This window comes from Neophocaena asiaeorientalis, unplaced genomic scaffold (assembly GCF_003031525.2).
Source record: "Neophocaena asiaeorientalis asiaeorientalis breed wild unplaced genomic scaffold, Neophocaena_asiaeorientalis_V1.1 scaffold96, whole genome shotgun sequence".
In the NCBI taxonomy this organism is placed as follows: Eukaryota; Metazoa; Chordata; class Mammalia; order Artiodactyla; family Phocoenidae; genus Neophocaena; species Neophocaena asiaeorientalis.
The window spans coordinates 4,954,078-4,973,477 of record NW_020175831.1 but is presented as its reverse complement, the minus strand read 5'-3'; the positions used below and the strand labels follow the sequence as shown (position 1 = coordinate 4,973,477).

Sequence of the window (19,400 nt, the reverse complement as noted above, 5' to 3'; positions counted from 1 at the left end):
GATGTGGTAAAAGGTAATCGGGAAGACATAGATAAATTTATTGGAGATATAGGCAAAATTGCAGGCCTGGTTTGCCTGGTAGAAACCTGGGGATACTGGAAGTCCTAGGTACAGCGACCAGGCAAGAGAAAAACATAAAAGACGTAAAAACTGGAAAGGAAGAAGTAAAACTGTCTCTATTTGTAGACGACATGATTTTATATATGGCTGGCTATACCATGCCATTTTATATAAGAGATAAATCTGCAAATTCTGTTATCTGCAGGGGTTTCTGGAAGCAATCCCCTGCAGATACTGAAGAACAACTGTACAGAAAACCCTAAAGAGTCAACCAAAAAACTATTCAAACTAATCAGCAAATTCAGTACAGTTGCAGGATACAAAATTAACATACAAAAATCAGAAGCATTTCTATACATTAACAGTGAATTTTCTGAACAAGAGATAAAGAAATTAATCCCATTTACAAGAGCATCAAAAGCAATAAAATACTTAGGAATAAATTTAACCAGGGAGGTAAAATATCTCTACTCTGAAAACTAGGGCACTGATTGAAAAAAAAAAAAAAAATTGGGTCTTCCCTGGTGGTGCAGTGGTTGAGAGTCCGCTGGAAAAAAAAAAAAAAAAAAAATTGAAGAAGACACAAGTAAATGGTAAGGTATCCTGTGTTCATTCATGGGTTGAAAAAATTAGTATTGCTAAAATGTCAGTACTACCAAAAGACATCTACAGACTCAATGCAATTCCCATCAAGATTTCAATGGCATTTTTTACAGAAAAACAAACAAAAATCACTCCTAAAACTTATATGGAACCACAAAAGACTCCAAATAGCCAAAGAAATTCTGAGAAAGAAGAACAAAGCAGGAGGCATCACACTTACTGATCTCAAGCTATACTCTAAAGCTATAGTAAAGAGTATGGTACTGGAATAAAAACAAACAGATCAATGGAACAGAATCAAGAGCCCAGAAATAAACCCAAGCATATACAGTCATATAATATTTGACAAAGGAGCTGATAGTACTTAAAGGAGAAAACACAGTCTCTTTAATAAATGGTGCTGGGAAAACAGGACATTGACATGTAAGAATGAAACCTGACACCTATCTTACACCACTCAAAAAAATTAACTCAAATGTTTAAAGGCTTGTATGTAAGATCTGAAACCATGAAGCTCCCAGAAGAAAACATAGGGGAAAAGCTCCCTGACATATGTATTGGTAATGATTTTTTGGAAATCACACCTAAAGCACAAGCAACAAAATAAAAAACAAGTGGGACTACATCAAACTAAAAAGATTCTTTCTGCACAGCAAAAGAAACCATAAACAAAGTGAAAAGACAACCTACAGAATTGGAAAAAATATATGCAAACTATTTATGTGATAAGAAGTTAATATCTAAAATATATAAAGAACTCATACAACTCAATAGCAAAAAAGAAATAATTCAATTAAAAAAACAGGCAAAGGACCTGAGTAGACATTTTTCCAAAGAAGATACACAAATGGCCAACAGGTACATGGAAAGATGTTCAACATCACTAGGGGAAGGCAAATTGAAACCACAAAGAGATATCACCTCACACCTTCCAGAATGGCCATTATCAAAAAGATAAGAAATAACAAACACTGGCATGGATATGGAGAAAAGGGAACCCTTGTGCACTGTTGGTAGGATTATAAATTGGTGCAGCCACTATGGAAAACAGTATGAAGGTTCCTAAAAAAATTAAACATGAAACTACCATATGATCCAGCAATTCCACTTCTGGGAATATATCTGAAAGAAACAAAAACACTAACTCAAAAAGATATTTGCAGCCCCCCATGTTCATAGCAGCATTATTTACAACAGCCAACCACAGAAATAACCTAAGTGTTCATCAATGAATGAATGGATAAAGAAGTTGTGGTATATATATATATATATATATACAATGGAGTATTATTCAGGCATAAAAAAAAATGAGGAAATCCCTCCATTTGTGACAACATGGATAGACCTTGAAGGCATTACGTAAGTTAAATAAGTCAGATAGAGGAAGACACGTATTATATGATTTCAATTTTATGTGGAATCTAATAAAAATAAACAAACAATAAAAATACACCAAACTCACAGAAAAAGACATCAGATTTGTGGTTACCAAAGGCAGAGGGTAGGGGGAGGAAGGTGGTCAAAAGGTACAAACTTTCAGTTATAAGATAAATAAGTATCAGGGATGTAATGTACAATATGATGACTACTGTTAACGCTGCTGTATGATATACAAGAAAGTTGTTAAGAGAGTAGATCCTCAGAGTTCTCATCACAAGAATAATTTTTTTTATTGTATCTATATGAGATGATGAATGTTAACTAAACCTATTGTGGTAATCATTTCACAATATATGTAAATCAAACCATGATGCTGTACACCTTAAATTTATACAGGGATGTATGTCAATTATTGCTCAATAAAACTAGGGTAGGGGGGAACAGTGGGGAGGACCCCTCCTAAGCTCACAAAAAATCTCAAACAATAACCCTAGGAACTATCCTTTCTAAGGGATACATTTTAAACACGTGAATTTTATGGTATGTAAATTACATCTCAATAAAACAAAGGAAACTTCAGAGTTATCTTCTTAAACAAGGAGCTATGAGCCATACATTTTAGAAATAGGGGTATTTTTAGAGACAAGTATCTTAGGCTACAGAAAGAGTCTAAATGAACTCTAAACCTTTGCCAGAAAGAGGCATAAGGCTGACAGACTATGCTGCCTTCTCATCCACCAACACAGAATTATCTATTACACCTATTCTTTCTTACCAAGACAAGTAGTATCACTTTAATTTTTAAAGTTGCTAATTCTTCTGCCACTATACTGATGCCATCCCTAAGCTTATTTGTAATTTTTTCTACTCTTTTCAACATTTTTCGAAGGTCCTGGTAGTCTTAGAATTAACACCTCATGCTGAAAGTTGTTTCTACAAACAAACTGAAATTTGTCAGGCATAGCTCCTAAAGGCATGAATCATCTTTTCTATTTATTCTAATCTCTCCGCAGAGTACAGAAAACTTTAATAAATATTTGTTCAAACTCAAAAGTCACCAGGTTGAAATTCATTAAGGAAAAGAAAGTTGGGGGTTGGGGTAGGAGGGAGGTCCAAGAGGGAGGGGATACATGTATACATATAGCTGATTCACTTCATTGTACAGCAGAAACTAACACAACACCGTAAAGCAATTTTTCTCCAATAAAAAAGTAAATAAATAAATAAACTCAAGCGGGAAAACTGTGAAAAGAAGGTTAGTATAAGCCTTGATTTTAGACAGGAAAATTTCTCTATTTAAAATTAAACTCCAGGGACTTCCCTGGTGGCACAGTGGTTAAGAATCTGCCTGCCAAGGCAGCGGACAAGGGTTCGAGCCCTGGTCCAGGAAGATCCCACATGCCAAGGAGCAACTAAGCCCGCGTGCCCCAAATACTAAGCCTGTGCTCTAGAGCCCACGAGCCACAACTACTGAGCCCATGTGCCACAACTACTGAAGCCTGCGTGCCTAGAGCCCGTGCTCCACAACAAGAGAAGCCACCGCAAGGAGAAGCCCGCGCACCACAACGAAGAGCAGCCCCCACTCACCGTAACTAGAGAAAGCCCACGCACAGCAAGGAAGAACCAATGCAGCCAAAAATAAATAAGTAAATTTTGAAAATAATTTTTAAAAAATAAATAAAAAATAAATAAAATTAAACTCCAAGTTCCTGACTTTTTGTGAAATATTTCTTTACATCTCAGAAATAAAGCCATTTGAAAATATTTCTATAAATTACCACATATAATATAACCTAAATATAATCCAAAGAAAAAATCAGAAACCATTTAAAAGCCAATCAATGAGGGTCTGCTTAAATAGAACAGAGTACATACCAATGGAACATCAGGTAGCTGCCAAAAAGAATGAAGTGGTTCTAAATGTGATGATTTGAAGTGAGCATTATAAAATTATGTATAAATCAAAGAGTAGTAAACTCCCATTTGTGTTTTTAAAAACACATACATATACGCTTATAAATAGCAAGAGTGTTTACTCTGGGCAAGGGAGATGCCTAAAAGACAGGGATAGAAGGCAGATTTTTCCCTATACATCTTTTGTACCTTTTGAATTTTGTACATGTATGTACATATTTTAACTTTGTACATGTAATTACTTACTCAAAAAGTTTATTTAAAAATATATATGTATAAAACATTGGCAAACTTTCCTTAAAATTCTAATTCTACATCCAAATTCTAAGGTACTAGTAAGAAGTGACCATGCCTTAAATTTCTGTACACCCATATTGCCTCATACGTATAGCATACATTCTAAAGTGGTAAAACCCACCATAACACTATAAGTAAGGTTAAAAAATAAAAATCAGTAAAATGAGACTTTGCATTGTTGCAAGGTTAATGAAATGACCAAGGCAAGTCTGTGCAACTATCCAGCTATGAGTTCTGCAGCAGGGGTTAGGGGTTGGGGGGGTCCCCACTGTAAAAGAAAACTCCATCCAAGTCCCAAATGCAGTCAGGCACAAGGCATTTCTTCCATCCAGATTTATATTCAAATTAATCTAACCATAAATGTTTACATCTAAATTCACTTCATTGAAAGGCTCACTTCTGTTGGGCTTTATTATATTTATTGATTCTTTTGCTCTGGGAATTTTATGTCAGTGGAGTGACATAAAACTACTTAGATTACTTATCACTTGATTATATGCACATTATACCAATATTTTATATCCACTTTATATAATTGTTTGTAAACAACTCCATGGCAATGTGACATCATAGAGGCTTATATGTCATTCACTTTCTGTTTCAATAAAAATATGTTACTGTAAATTTTAGAATTTTCTGTTTTATAATTTCAAATATAGTGTTCTTAAGAAAACTGAAAGCTTCAACTACTAGCTAATACAAAATGCAAGTATTTGCTTGACGTAAATAAAATCTTTCATAATTTGAAAATATACGTTCAGGTGACCTCAGGACTGAGAAGAAAGGTAATCATTTGATTCTGAATCTTCCCTCTCCCTCTACCCTCCTCCCCTCAAACATGAAAATCAACAAGGAAAACAAATAAAACCACACAGGACATACACTTTAGTATTAAAAGGAGACAAGAAAACACTATGACTTTCTAATTACCCATAAGTAGAGATAAAAATAAAAAACTCCAACAGACCTTCTACAGCCTTCCAGCTGCTACAAGCTTATAAGGGCAGAAAGTGAGTAAGGGCGGGGGGCGTTTAGAAGACTCCCTAAGAAAGAGTAGAGGGTAGCAGAGGACTTAAAGTAAGCAGAGACAAAATCAAGCGCGGAAAGCAAAAGTGCAACAATAAACTCCAAATACTGTATAAGACTTGGTAATCCATAACCCTGGCTATGAGGAGGGGTTTGAAAATGGAAGTAACCAGAAATGACACCCTTGGAGAAGTAAGGGAAGTATCTTCAAAGAAGCATCAAATTAGAGGAGTGTGGTACTCCTCGGAGACAAGGCAGTGTAGGGAAAGAATAAAATTAGGAGGAAAATTAAAGATCTGATAGAAATGAAAGAGAAACAGGACATGCCATGGCTTCTCCCACCAAAAACACCACCATCTATAAAGCAAATAGCACAAAAGAGGGTAGAAGTGACAGAACAGAACACTCTCAAACTAGGAACCCTTTCCAAGTAATAACAGGCACAGAAAAAAGCAGACCAAATCCATACAAAACTACTGCAAAACATCAGAAAATGGAAATAATAGCTTTTCTGCTGATGAAAAGTATCCCCCACAAAACCAACCATGATCCTGAAGAAAACTGTAAACACAGCATTTCAAACTCAATTAAACACTGTCAAACAAGCATTTGGGGATATGAAAAAATAGCTGAATTAGAAACATAAACAGTAAAAACATAAATGGACAAAAAACAAGATAAAATGAAATAAACGATGACCAAACTCAGGGAAGAAATAGAACAACAAAACATTAAAAAAAAATGAAGGCTGGGTTACAAGGTATCCAAAGGAGAAGAGAGAATAGATTCAAATGAAAACTTAATACAGGGCATTGAAGAAAAGCCAGAAAGTAACCAAGAGAATTAAAATAAAATAAAGAAGTTGAGAAAAAAGAGAAATCATGGATGAAATGAAAAATAAGCAAAGAAAGTCAGACAAATGTATAACTGGTGTCCCTGAAGAAGAAAAATCAAAACAGCAGGGGGAACAGAATCCAAAACCCTAATATTTAACTCTACAATCCAAAGAAAAACTTTACAGAAATAAAAGACCAGCATATACACAGAGAAAGGGTCCACTGACCAGAGCAAAATGACCCACAAAAATCAACTCTCAGTTGTAAAAGTAAACTTTAATGATAAAGAAAAAAAAATCCTCACTGCCTCCAGGCAAAAAGTCAAGAGAATTGGCATTAGATTTCTTTAAAACAACATACAAAACCAAAGCAACAGTGGAATAGTATTTTCAAAAAACAAGGAAAAAAAGTGTGACCCATGAATATTAAAGCCACTCAAGCTGTCCTGCAGGTATCAAGGTCATAGAAAAGTAGTTTAGAACATTCCAGAACTCATGGGATATACGAATGTGCCTTTCCTGAGGAATCTAAAGGATGAGCTTTATTTAACCAAAAGATGAAGTAAAACTACACAGAAGGACTGATAGTAAGCTTTTCATCTATTTCATTTTAGAGCAAAGGCTAAAACAAGGGTGGGTAACGAGTTAAAAAAAAAACCGTACTTTTAGCCATTTTTCAAATAAAAGAGCAAATCATTATAAGTTACTAGTAAATTCCACATACAGGAAAAGAATATAAAACATTTCAAATGCTTTATTTATTACGGTTTTCATTAATTCATCATGATACTATAACATCTAAAACGGGAGGAACCTGCTTGTCAAAATAATCATTATGAAAAATTCATAACACAAAACAACATAAAAACATTAAACTTAACTTGGCTAACCACATGTGGAACTTAGCAGGATGGGGGAAAATAGGTTTTTTTATAATGGTGATGCTTTCAAGGTTGTCGTCAAATGATTTAACTATAGCAAAAGAAAGTATTTTCTAAATCTCAAGGAAAAGTTTATGATTCATATTTAAGGCAGGAGGTTATTATTTAGATAGTTCAAAACAGCAGAGAAAATACATATTATAAAAGAATATGATTTCACATAAATTTACTCTCTCAGTCATGCTGTCTCCTGGCCTATATTAAGATTACTCTATATCCACATACATACAGAAATGGGGATTAGGGACCATAAATATACTTATAAAGATCACTGATGCCAAAATAATAAACAGCCACAACGGTTTAACATTTGTTGAGGACTTACTACGTGCTTATAAACTGTTTAGCATAATTTCGTTTGACCCTCTCAAAAAGCTTTTGAATATAGATACTTTTATTATCCCCATTTTACAGCTGAGGACATTGGGCATAGAGAACTACCTAATTTACACAGTCACAGAAATATAAGTGGTAAAACCAGGATTGAAATCCAGATCTGAAAGATTTCAAGGTTCATGCTCTTAAATCAGGATGGCATTTTGCATGGATATTTATAATAAAATCTCATTTAAATATAGTAACTTACCCTTGTACATGTTTCTAATAAACTGTATTTCTTTGCTTACTTTATTATAACAATGAGTTTGCCTTCCTTAAATTCGTACAATAATTTACTATTGAAGGAGGTAGTCCAGTCTTTTGGATAAAGTTCAAACTATTATAAAAGGGATAAAAGACCAAATTATCTCTCCAGCCATCCTTGTAACCCTTACTGCTCCACACCCTGACCTGCTGTCAACTCCACTCTACAATTAAATCTTAAGTTCCAGTCACACTGAAAAACTGGCACCTTCACGAGGCAGACACAACTCTTTCTCACTTTTAAGCCTGTTCACATGCAGTTAGTTCTCTGTGTAGAGCAACTCCCTCCCCACCTTATTCCCTCAACTCTGCCTAGAATTATTTTCTCATTATCATCCTTGAAGGACCACTTTAGGCACAACCCCTCTGCAGAAGTCTTCCTAAGCACCCATCAACATGACTTTTGTCTGTATTTCTCCTTCATTTACTTCTATCATAGAATTTATCTTATTCAATTTTAATGGTCAATTATTACCTGTGTCCTTGGGTGTGCCAGCACAGTACCTAGCAACCAGAATTTTTTAAACGCTAATTGATGGTAGAAAAAAAATGTTTGATGTAGCTACTTGAAAAGATAATTTACAGAGTTGACTCCAACTATGTATATACCAATAGTAAAATTAATAATTATCAGTTTTAATGCCTATTTGTTATTCAATTTGACATCTGACTGGAAAAAGTTATATTCTTTCAGTTAACTCTTGGATGATGCACTAATACAAGAAGTTCCAAAATAATATTTTTTAGAGAACTATATTATTTTAAAGGAATTTAACATTTTATTTTTCTCATTAAAAGTGTAGTTCTGTTTTTCCACAGAAGAGTACACTGATCAGAAAAGGAATAAGAGAGTACATTGGTGAAACACCTTGACAGAGGTCTGTCACTAATTATCATGAAAAATATCTAAGCTATACCACTGGTCATCAATTTAAGAGTTGACCTCTAGTACATCACTAAGACACATAATTTATTTTTTCCTTGATGTTACCATCAAAAGTTAGAATTTATGCCCTAACATCCTAGTTTATCATAAATGCACTTTTATCCATGAATATAGCTAGATGTTTTGAAAATCTTTTGACAGCTTGCACCACCTTCTGACTTAGTAGTGAGTTCCTCTGGTAACTTGGAAACACTTTCATTTCTCTGAATTTAAGGGATAACTATCCCTCTCTACCATGCTAAGAATTGAAAAATATGCCCACCTTCACCTTATCCATAAAATTCACAGTGCCTACATAAGAGTTAGTTTGCAAATTAGAAGGAAGGTTAGTGTTTTTTTCCCCCTCATAGGTACAGAAATTAAATGTTTTACATAAGATGAAGAACTACATTCTAATCTACCCAGCATTAAGTAACCAAGCAAAGGAGATGACTGAAGTAGTGAAAAAATAAAAGACCAACATAAGTTTTCAAAGATATGTGAATCAACAGAATTTTAAATTCCACTTCTTCAAAAACCAACTAGAAAATAACAAAACATATAATTATAGAAAGACAAGGCAATAAGATAATACTTTATTAGTCCTTTCCTCCTGATAATTCAGAGATTAGAAAATACCATACCAGTAAATGTAAAAGCAAACCATTTTAAACCCTAACAGCTACTCCTCCTGAAATTGATTAAAAACTCTAAAAGAAAAACAAAATAACACCAAAAGGACTAAGCTGGCTCTAAAAACATAAAAAAGCAAAATTCAAGAGAAAGTTTAATAAGATGTTCTTATAATAAAAACTTTATGAAGTACTAAATTAAAGTCATAAAACTTAAAAAAAATTAAATATATAAAACATGTCTTTCTTTCAAAAATCTGATATCACAATATCACAGATTTTCACAAAACTGAATCACTAACCTGTATTTTTTCATAATAAGTTTGCAGTTATATTTACCTTCAGATCCCATGATGAAGTGATGGATATCAGGGCCTGTTGACATTCGAGGTCCTTGACAGCTTTTTTCTATTATACCTCTAGGTGTTACCATTTTTATATGAACCACCTGTTTAATACAATGCATGATGTAAATTCTAGATATCTGTCAGTGAATGTTGTGTGTGTGGATACACACACCCATATATATTTATATAAAACACTATTTTTAAAATACTGGTTTAAGTGATAAATGGTGATTCCCTTCAGAATTCTAATATCGTTTAGTACTTCTCAGACTAACAATAAATTGTATGTAACTTTAAAAGAGGGAACAATTATTCTAAGATTGTTATTGGCCTAGGTATATTCATCATCTTAAAAACTGAAAAACACATTTCCTTAAACCAAAGCTAGTCTAGGGCTGTCCATGTGGTAAAGAACTAAAGGATGGAAAAACTATGCAATGATCACATTTTAATAGGTTCATTCTTTCATTTATTTAACAATATTTATGAAGCACTATTATTCATGTTAGGCACTATTCTAGATGTTTAGAATTCTAAGAAAAAAATTATTCTTGCCTTATCCCCACCTTCAACTTATCTACTTTGCCCACTCAGTAGAAAAGAGTGAAAAGAACGAAGTATTAATTTTGATCCCATCAAAATTGGGATGAAGAGAGAGACGTGGTGACTGAGTTAAAAAGAAGAAGAAAGATATCTGTGAGATATGTCTCACACATGTGAGAAATTAAGTACATTGTAGGGAGAGGGTCAATCAAAAAAATTCCTCAGATCCGAATCAGAAATGGTTAGGTAAAAACCCAACATATTTTCAGAATAATTTTTTGACAGATAAATAAAAATAGTCTATTGTTGAAGGAAATGAGCAGAGGACATAAATAAAGAATTCGCAAAATAAAAAGATAAAAATTGCTAATGAGGACATTTTAAAAGATTATATTCACTAACAAATAAATATAAAATTTTAGGAAAAAATATAAATAAAAGGTCCAGTAAAATAAAGATTCTCATAGTGATAGTAAGAATGTCAACTGGCACAAAATTTTTATAGAGCAATTTGGCTGTAAGGGTCCAAGGACCTAAAAACATGCTTGACCCAACAATCCAAGCTAGGAACTTACCCAAAGAAAATGATCAAAGAGGTATGCTAAAAAATTACTACAGAAGATATTTTTCCCTTTATTTATTTCTATAATTTTGAAATAAAAATACTTTAAATATTCTTTAATACGGAATTACTAAATCACAAATTATCAATAAAAGAGAATTATATGCACTTTTTAAAAATAATGGTGCAAGCCTATGCTCATTGACATGTTAATAGATTGATAACAGTTTAAAGAGCAGATTAAACACAGTATGATGCTTTTTTATATTAAAGACTAGATATAAACATGCAAATAGGTACATTAACATGTATACTTATAATTTGTGGCCCTTAAATAAGTCCCAAAAGGATTAAAATAAATTACATGCTTTAGCAGTACTAAATGTGGTAGTCTATCAAATATGCTTAACTCTGATAAAGCTTTTAATAATCCAATAGCAAAAGGATCAAATTCTCTTTTCTGAAACTGAATTTGTTATCTTAATTGCAAAAAGAAAAATGTGATTTCTGAAATATCTTCAATTAAAAAAGAGATAATGCAAACATTTAAAAAGTGTTCATAATATAGACACTTAAAGTCTTAAATTGTTGGGTGTTAACTATAAAAAACCAATATATTTCATCAACAATTTGATATTTCTATCAATGAAGACACTGATGAAAATGCTGAAACGCTCGATTTGAAAAACAAACCTAAATAGCTCTAGGAATAATGTTAGGAATACCACTTTAATAGTCTCATAAATTATTCTTTTAAATTGTTATCAAAATATTGATGATAAAGGGAACTAACATGTATGAAGTACCTATTACATACCAGTGATTCTGCTAAGAGTTTTCATTTTATGTCCTTTATTCCTTATAATAATTCTATGCAACAAATAACATTATTCTATTTTATATAGTAGGAAATTGAAGTTTAGAAAGGTAAACGAATTTGCACAAGGTCACACAATTAATCACTGGTAAAGCTACAAATGGAACAAATGATACCTAATTCCTAGCCAGGATGCCTAACTAACTCTCAAGAGCAATGACACCAGATCAGCTAAAACAAAATGATGTGCACATAAAACATTACATTAACTAGAACATTTTTAATTGGGCTCTTTAATTCTATACAGAAAATTTTTTTCAGAAAAATAAATATAAAATCTCATAAGGCAAAACAGTAGTAATGACAAGATCACCTAAGTAAATAGACTAAAATAGTGGTAGAGTTGAAGACCAAGGCTCCAAGGCTTGCAAACTAATATTTAGATACATTTATAAGTCAGATACTGAGACATCTACAAAATTTAAATATCAGTTACTCAAAAAGAAGCACTCTTAAATAATGACCACAGTTGTACCTTTTAACTGTTTGTATTACACATAGTCAATGTTACTATAATCAAAAAGGGTATACTTTTGTGGGGGACTCTCCAACTCAATTTTTAAAGGCTTAACAACTTTATAATAATCTCCATAGACTAATTAATTATTATATAATAAATAGAAAAAAATTTACCAAGTCCTCAATATTGCCATAGATATTCTTCTTCATGCCTGATGCCCGAGTAGATACCCATCCTCCCACAGTGCTGAATTCCAGGGAATCTGGTTCATGACCTGTACAATAACCACTTTCTTTAAGCTGAAAAACAAAAATGTAATATTTTACCAGTGAAAATGGCCTCGTTTAAAACAGAACTCAACACATTAACTCTTTCCACATTAAAATTTCCATGTCATTGCCATTTGGACTCATTAAAACCTATATAGAAAAAGAAATACTTTTATCATATTAGTCTAAAAATATTTTTAAGTTTTTGCCTAGTGGAAAAATATGGGCCAAAAGACAGTTTTATTTTCCACAGGTTCACCAGCCAATCTTACTCCTTACATTCTTTTATTTTAAAGCCAACTAACCTCCCTCCTTTTTTTTTTTTCCACAAAGAGACAAATTAACTACTTATGGAGATCAGATTATGCTTAAATAACTGCCAACTTCATCTAAACAGTTTCAATAAATAAAGCACTTAAATCTCTTATGCTCCATACCCTAATATAATCTGCAGCAGGGCTGCAGAAAATCTGAGCAAATTGCCTGTACTTAATTCTCTCAAGGAGTCATGTGTTTTAATGTACAGCCATCTGGCTAGGTTTCCTGCATGTAATACCATCATGTATTTGTGACGCAGATCATGCATTCCTGTACATTAAATAGTCACTTGTTTCTCATTTTTCTACATTAGTGTGGCTTTACCATCTGCACAGCACCTGAGGTTGGATGGATGCCCTTTACAGAAACACCACCAAAGCCATTCCACTAAAATCATTTTAAAGACTCAGCTATCTCATGTCAAATGGTACAGACACTACCACCTGCATACCCACTGTCTACTGCACTCAAGCCCATCAATCTGTGTTGACCATTTTGATAGTCATCCAATTAAGCAACTGTTTCTGTTTTTCAAGTAAGCCACGCAGAGATGTAGAATATGTCAGCTATGTTTATATTTGTGTATTTAAGTATGGTATGAAAGCTGTAATCCAGAACCTGAGAACCTATAGGTTGAATACAATTTGTTAGCTTTTGCACACAAGCAATGCAAATTATTTATGTCTAATTTTGTTGCTAGGAAAACAAGATTTTAAAAGACATCAATTATTACATAATAGAATTTTTTCACTAAACATTCAATACATTTATTTAATTTTAAGAGGTTAATAACCACTCACAAATAAGCAGCTTAAATACAGAACTGAAAGCTAAAATGAAGATTATCAGACCATGATATTTCTTCCTTAATTCCCAAACAATCTATATTACTCTCAAAAGACTACTACCTTTCAATTTTTCTGAAAGTAATACACACACATGCACGTGCGCGCACATGCGCGTGCACACACACACACACACAAAGAACTCTTAAAACTCAACAATAAAAAAAAACCAATTAAAAATTGGACCAAAGACCTTAACAGATACCTCACTGAAAATAGCAAATAATCATATGAAAAGATGTTCCACATCATATGTCATCAGGGAAACACAAATTAAAATAACAATGAGATATTACTACACATCTATATGAATGGCCCAAATCCAGAACACTGACAACACCAAATGCTACAGAGGATGTGGACCAACAGAAACTCGCAGTGCTGGTGGGAATGCAAAATGGTAATTTGAAAAACTATCTGGCAATTTCTTACAAAACTAAACATACTCTTACCATACAATTCAGTAATCATACTCCTTGTATTTACTCAAAGGAGCTGAAAACTTATGTCCACATAAAAACCTGCACATAAATGTTTAAAGCAGCTTTATTCATAATTGCCAAAACTCAGAAGCAACCAAGATTTCCTTCAGTTGGTGAATGGATAAATAAACTGTGGTACATCCAGACAATGGAATATTATTCAGTACTGAAAAGAAATAAGCTATCAAGCCATGAAAAGACATGGAGGAAACTTAAACGCATATTACTAAATGAAAGAAGCCAATCTGAAAAGGCCACATATTCTATGATCCCAACTATATGACATTCTGGAAAAGACAAAACTATGGAAACAATAAAAAGATCAGTGGTTGCCAAGGGTCGGGGGGCTGAGAAAATGAACAGGGAGAGCACAAAGAATGTAGAGCAGTGAAAATACTCTGATATTATAATGAAGGCACTCAGTGATTATTTATACATCTGTCCAAACCCACAGAATATACACCACCACAAGTGAACCCTAAAATTACTATGAACTTTTTGTAATTATGATGTGCCAATGTAGGTTCACCCTTGGTAAAAGAAATCTCAATGTCATTATATCACTTTATGTGGAATCTAAAAAAGTTGAACTCATAGAAGCATAGATTTGTGGTTATCAGGGGATGAGGGGGTGGGGGAAATGGGGAGATAGTGGTCAAGGGGTACAAACTTCCAGTGATGTTGATAATGGGGGAGGCTATGCATGCGTGGGGGCAGGGGCATGTGGGAAATCTCTGTACCTCCCTCTCAATTTTGTTTTAAACCTAACATTGCTCTAAAAAATAAAGTGTTAAAAAAATATGAAACGAAGATATTTTCAGACAAACAAAAGCAAAAAAAATTCATCAGCAGCAGACTCACGCTAAAGATATTTAAAACAAGTCCTTCAAGCAGAAGGAAAATACCATCAGATTGAATTAAAAGGCACCACAAAGGGTAACTAGATGGGTAAATATAAAAGATGTTTTCTTACTGTTTAAATATCTTTAAAAGATAACTTACTATTTCAACAAAAATTATAACAATATACTATAGGTTTTACAATATATGCAAAAGTAGAATGTATGACAACAGCACAAAGGAGAGACAAGGGGAAAGGGAAGCATAATATTTTATGGTTCTTATGCTAAACTCTAAGTGTTATATACATTATCACCTTAATGCAGACTATTTTAAGTTAAAGACATACACTATAAAACCTGAAACCCTTAAAAGAACAAAACAAAAACTTATAGCTAATGAAGAAAGAAAAAAGATAAAATGGTATCATTAAAAAAAAATTCAATCCAAAAAAAGGCAGTAAAAGTGGAAAAGGAGAAAACACAGATAGGAAAGATAGAAAACAAATTGCAAGGTGACAGACTTAAAATGAACCATATCAATAAATCACATTGAAGGTAAAAGGTCTAACCATCCCAATTAAAAGGTAGAGACTTTCATGTTAGATAAAAAGGAAAGACCCAATTGTATGCTGTCTATAAGAAAAACACTTTAAATATAAAAATATAAATTAGTAAAAAATTTAAAAATGGAAAAAGGAAAAAGATATACCATGCTAACAACAGTCAAAATAAAACTGGAATGGCTGTTTTAACATCAGATGAAGTAGATTTCAGAGCAAAAAATACTATCAGGAAGAAGGAAAGTCATTTCACAGTAACAAAATTGTTCATTAGTCAAGAAGCAATAACAATCCTCAGTATTTATTCCCCCCAAAACAGAGCTTTAAATATATGAAGTGAAAACTGATAGAACTGCAAGAAAAAATAGATCTATAATAGTTGGAGACTGTAATTCCCTTCTGTCAATAACTGATAGAACAAGTAGACAGAAATTTTTTTTAAATACAGAAGACGTGAACAACACTATAAATCAATTTGACCTAACAGACATGTATAGACCACTCCAACCAACAGCAGCAGAGGACAAATTCTTTTCAAGTGTACATGGAACATTTACAAGACAGACCATACTGTAGGCCATAAAACAAATATCAATTAATTTGATAGGATTTAAGTCATATAAAGAATGTTTTCTGAACACAATGGAATTAACATAGAAATCAGTAACAGAACGATGTTTAGAAAAATCCCCCAATAAGTGGAAATGAAATAACTTGTAAGTACCTATAGGTCAAAGAAAGAATCAAAAGGGAAGTAGAAAATATTCTGAAATTAATGAAATTGAGCAGACATATCAAAATTTGTAGGATACCACAAAAGCAGTAGTTGCAGGAAATTTATAGTACTGAAAACCTATATTAAAAAAGAAGAAAGGCCTCAAATAAATCACCTTATCTTCCACCTTAAGACACAAAAAAGCATTTGACAAAATCCAAAATCCACTCCTAATAAAAACACTCTACAAACTAAAGTAGAAGGAACTTCCTCAACTTGATTAAGGGCATCTACAAAAAAACTCCCTATACATTAAGTACTAACATCATACCTAATGGTGAAGAACTGAATGCATCTCTCTTAAATCACGAACAAGATAAGGGTGTCTATTTTCACTTCTTTTCAACAGTGCATTAGAGGTTCTAGTCAGTGCAATCAGGTAAGAAAAAGAAATAAAGGCATACTGATTGGAAAGGAAGAAGTAAAATTGTCTTTATTCACAAAGGACATGATCATAAATGTAGTAAATCTAATGGGAGCTAAAACTTTTAAAACTAATTAGTGAATTTAGTAAGATTGCTAGATTTAAGAGCTATACACAAAAATCAATTTTATTTCTATATACTAATGAAGAATACTCAGAAACTGAAAACTTTTTAAAATACCATTTATAAAAATATATAATACTTAAGGACAAATCTACTAAAAATATGAAATGTTTGTACACTAAAAACCATAAGACACAGCTGAGAGAAATTAAAAGACCTTAAAAAAACTAAAGTTATACCATGTTCATGGGTCAGAAGATTCAATATTAAGATGTCAGTTCTCCCCAAATTGATGTATAGAGTTGATGCAATCCCAATCAAAACCCCAACAGGCTACTTTTTTTAATAGAAATTGACAAGGTGATTATAAATATCATATAGAAATACAAAGAACCCAGAATCACCAAAACAACTTTGAAAAAGATTTATGATAAAGCCACAAGAATCCAAATAGTGTGGTACTGGCATAAAGATATACAATAGATCAATGGAACAAAATAGAGTCCAGACTAGATGCACATTATTATATATTACATATTATATAAAAGTGACAACAGACAAGTTTTATGATGGTGAAAAGTCAATTCAGTGAAGAAAGGATAGTCTTTTCAACAAATGGTGCTGGAACAACTGATTATCCATATGCAAAAAAAATGAACTTCAACCTATCCCTCACGCCATACATGAACATTAACTCAAAATCTTCAAAACTCATCAGACTTGAAAAGAAACTAAAAACTATGAAACTTAAATGAGAGAAAATCTTTGTAACCTCAGGTGAAGCAAAAGTTTCTAGATATGACAGTAGCAGCATGATATATAAAGTAAAAAATTAAGTACTTCATCAAAATTAAAAACCATCTACTCTTCAAAAGACTCTGTTAAGAGAATGGAAAGACAAGCCACAGACTGGGAGAAAATATTTGCAAAGTATATATCTGGAAAAGAACTTATGTCCAGAATATGTTAAAAAAAATTCTCAAAACCCAATAAAAAGAAAACAATCCGATTTAAAACTTGGGCAAACAACTTGAAGAGACACTTCACCAAAGAAAATATATGGATGGCAAATAGCACTTGAAAAGATCTCCAACATCATTAGTTATTAGAGAAATGCAAATTAAAACCACAGTAAGATACCATAACAAACTTACTAGAACAACTAAACTTTAAAAGACTAACAATAACAAATATTGGCGAGGATGTAGATAAACTCATACAGTGCTAGCGCGAATATCAAATGATGCAATCACTCTGGGAAAATGTTTGGTGGTTTTTCAAAAAGGTAAATATATATCTACCAAATGATTTAGCCATTTCATTTCTAGATACTTACCCAAGAGAAAGGAAGGTATATGTCCAAACAAAGACTTACACATGAATGTTCAAAGCAGCTTTATTTGTAATAGCCCAAAAATGGAAATAATCCAAGCATTCAACAAGTGAATGGATAAACAAACAGTGGTATATCTATACAACTGAATACTACTGAGCAACAAAAAGGGATAAAATAATGATACATGCAACAATATGCATGAATCTCAAAATAATTATGCCTAGTGAAAGAAGCCAACCCTCGCCCCACCCTTGTAAAAAAAGAGTATGTGATTTCATTTTAATAAAACTGTAGGACATTCAAACAAATCTACAGTGACAGAAAACATATCAGTGATTTCCAGGGACATGGAAAAGGTGGGATGGAGAGAATTATAAAGAGGCCAGGAGGAAACTTTTGGGATTGGTGCATGTGTTCTATATCTTGATTGTGGTGATGGTTTCATGGTTGTATTCATATACCAAACCTTATCAAGTTGTGCATTTTAAATGACTGCAGTTTACAGTATTGTATGACAATTATATCTCAATGAAACTATTATAAACAAAAGCAGGGACTTCCCTGGTGGTCCAGTGGTTAAGAATCCGCCTTCCAATGCAGGGAACACGGATTTGATCCCTGGTGGGGGAACTAAGATCCCACATGCTGCAGGTCAACTAAACCCCTGCACTGCAACTACTGAGCCCATGCGCTGCAACTACTGAGCCCATGCACCACAACTAGAGAGCCTGCACACCACAATTACTGAGCCCATGCACTCTGAAGCCCATGTGGCACAACTAGAGAGCTTGCATGCCGCAACTACTGAGTCCATGCGCTCTAGAGCCTGAGCGTCACAACTGCAGAGAAGCCCATGCACTGCAACAAACAGCCCGCATGCTGCAACTAAGACCCAGTGCAATCACATAAATAAATATTTTTAAAAATAAAAAGACCCTTTAGAAATACTAAAAGGAAAAAAAAAAGACTCAGGATTTTGGCTCAAGCTGCCCAAAGAACTGAATTTCCACCAACTGGGAATGAGAAGGCTGCAGAATAAGCAAATTGTGGAGGGAAAATTGAAATTCAATTTTTTTAAATGTTAAGTTTGAAATGTGTATTAGATATACAAGTGGAGACGTCAACTAGGCAAGTGAATATGCAAGTTTAGAGTTCAAGAAAGAAGTCTGAGGTGATACAAATTTAGGAGTCTTTGGCATATAGAAGAAATATTTAGTCAGCTGTGTCTGAATGAAACAGATAGTACTCGATAAAAATTAGTGGAATGAATAAAATTTCTAAGTACTTTACATTATTAACTTATTTCATCCTAACAAAAACTTTATGAAGTAGGTATTATCTCCATTTTGTAAATAAAGAAACTGAGGCATTGAGAAATGCATCCCTAGTGGGGGGAAAACATAAGTCACATATCCCCAGACTATTAACTAATGAAATTAAG

At 33.1% G+C, this 19,400-nt stretch overlaps 1 protein-coding gene across 1 annotated transcript in view; it reads right to left on the bottom strand.

The window, feature by feature from the left end:
• Positions 1 to 19,400, bottom strand: part of AGPS (alkylglycerone phosphate synthase) — a 132,731-nt gene that overhangs the window by 60,281 nt on the left and 53,050 nt on the right. Inside the window, exons 9-10 of the mRNA XM_024732873.1 lie at positions 12,218 to 12,343; positions 9,595 to 9,703 (exon numbers count right to left, since the gene is read on the bottom strand). Coding sequence (XP_024588641.1) covers positions 9,595 to 9,703; positions 12,218 to 12,343 — 235 coding nt within the window. The remainder of the gene's footprint in view (positions 1 to 9,594; positions 9,704 to 12,217; positions 12,344 to 19,400) is intronic.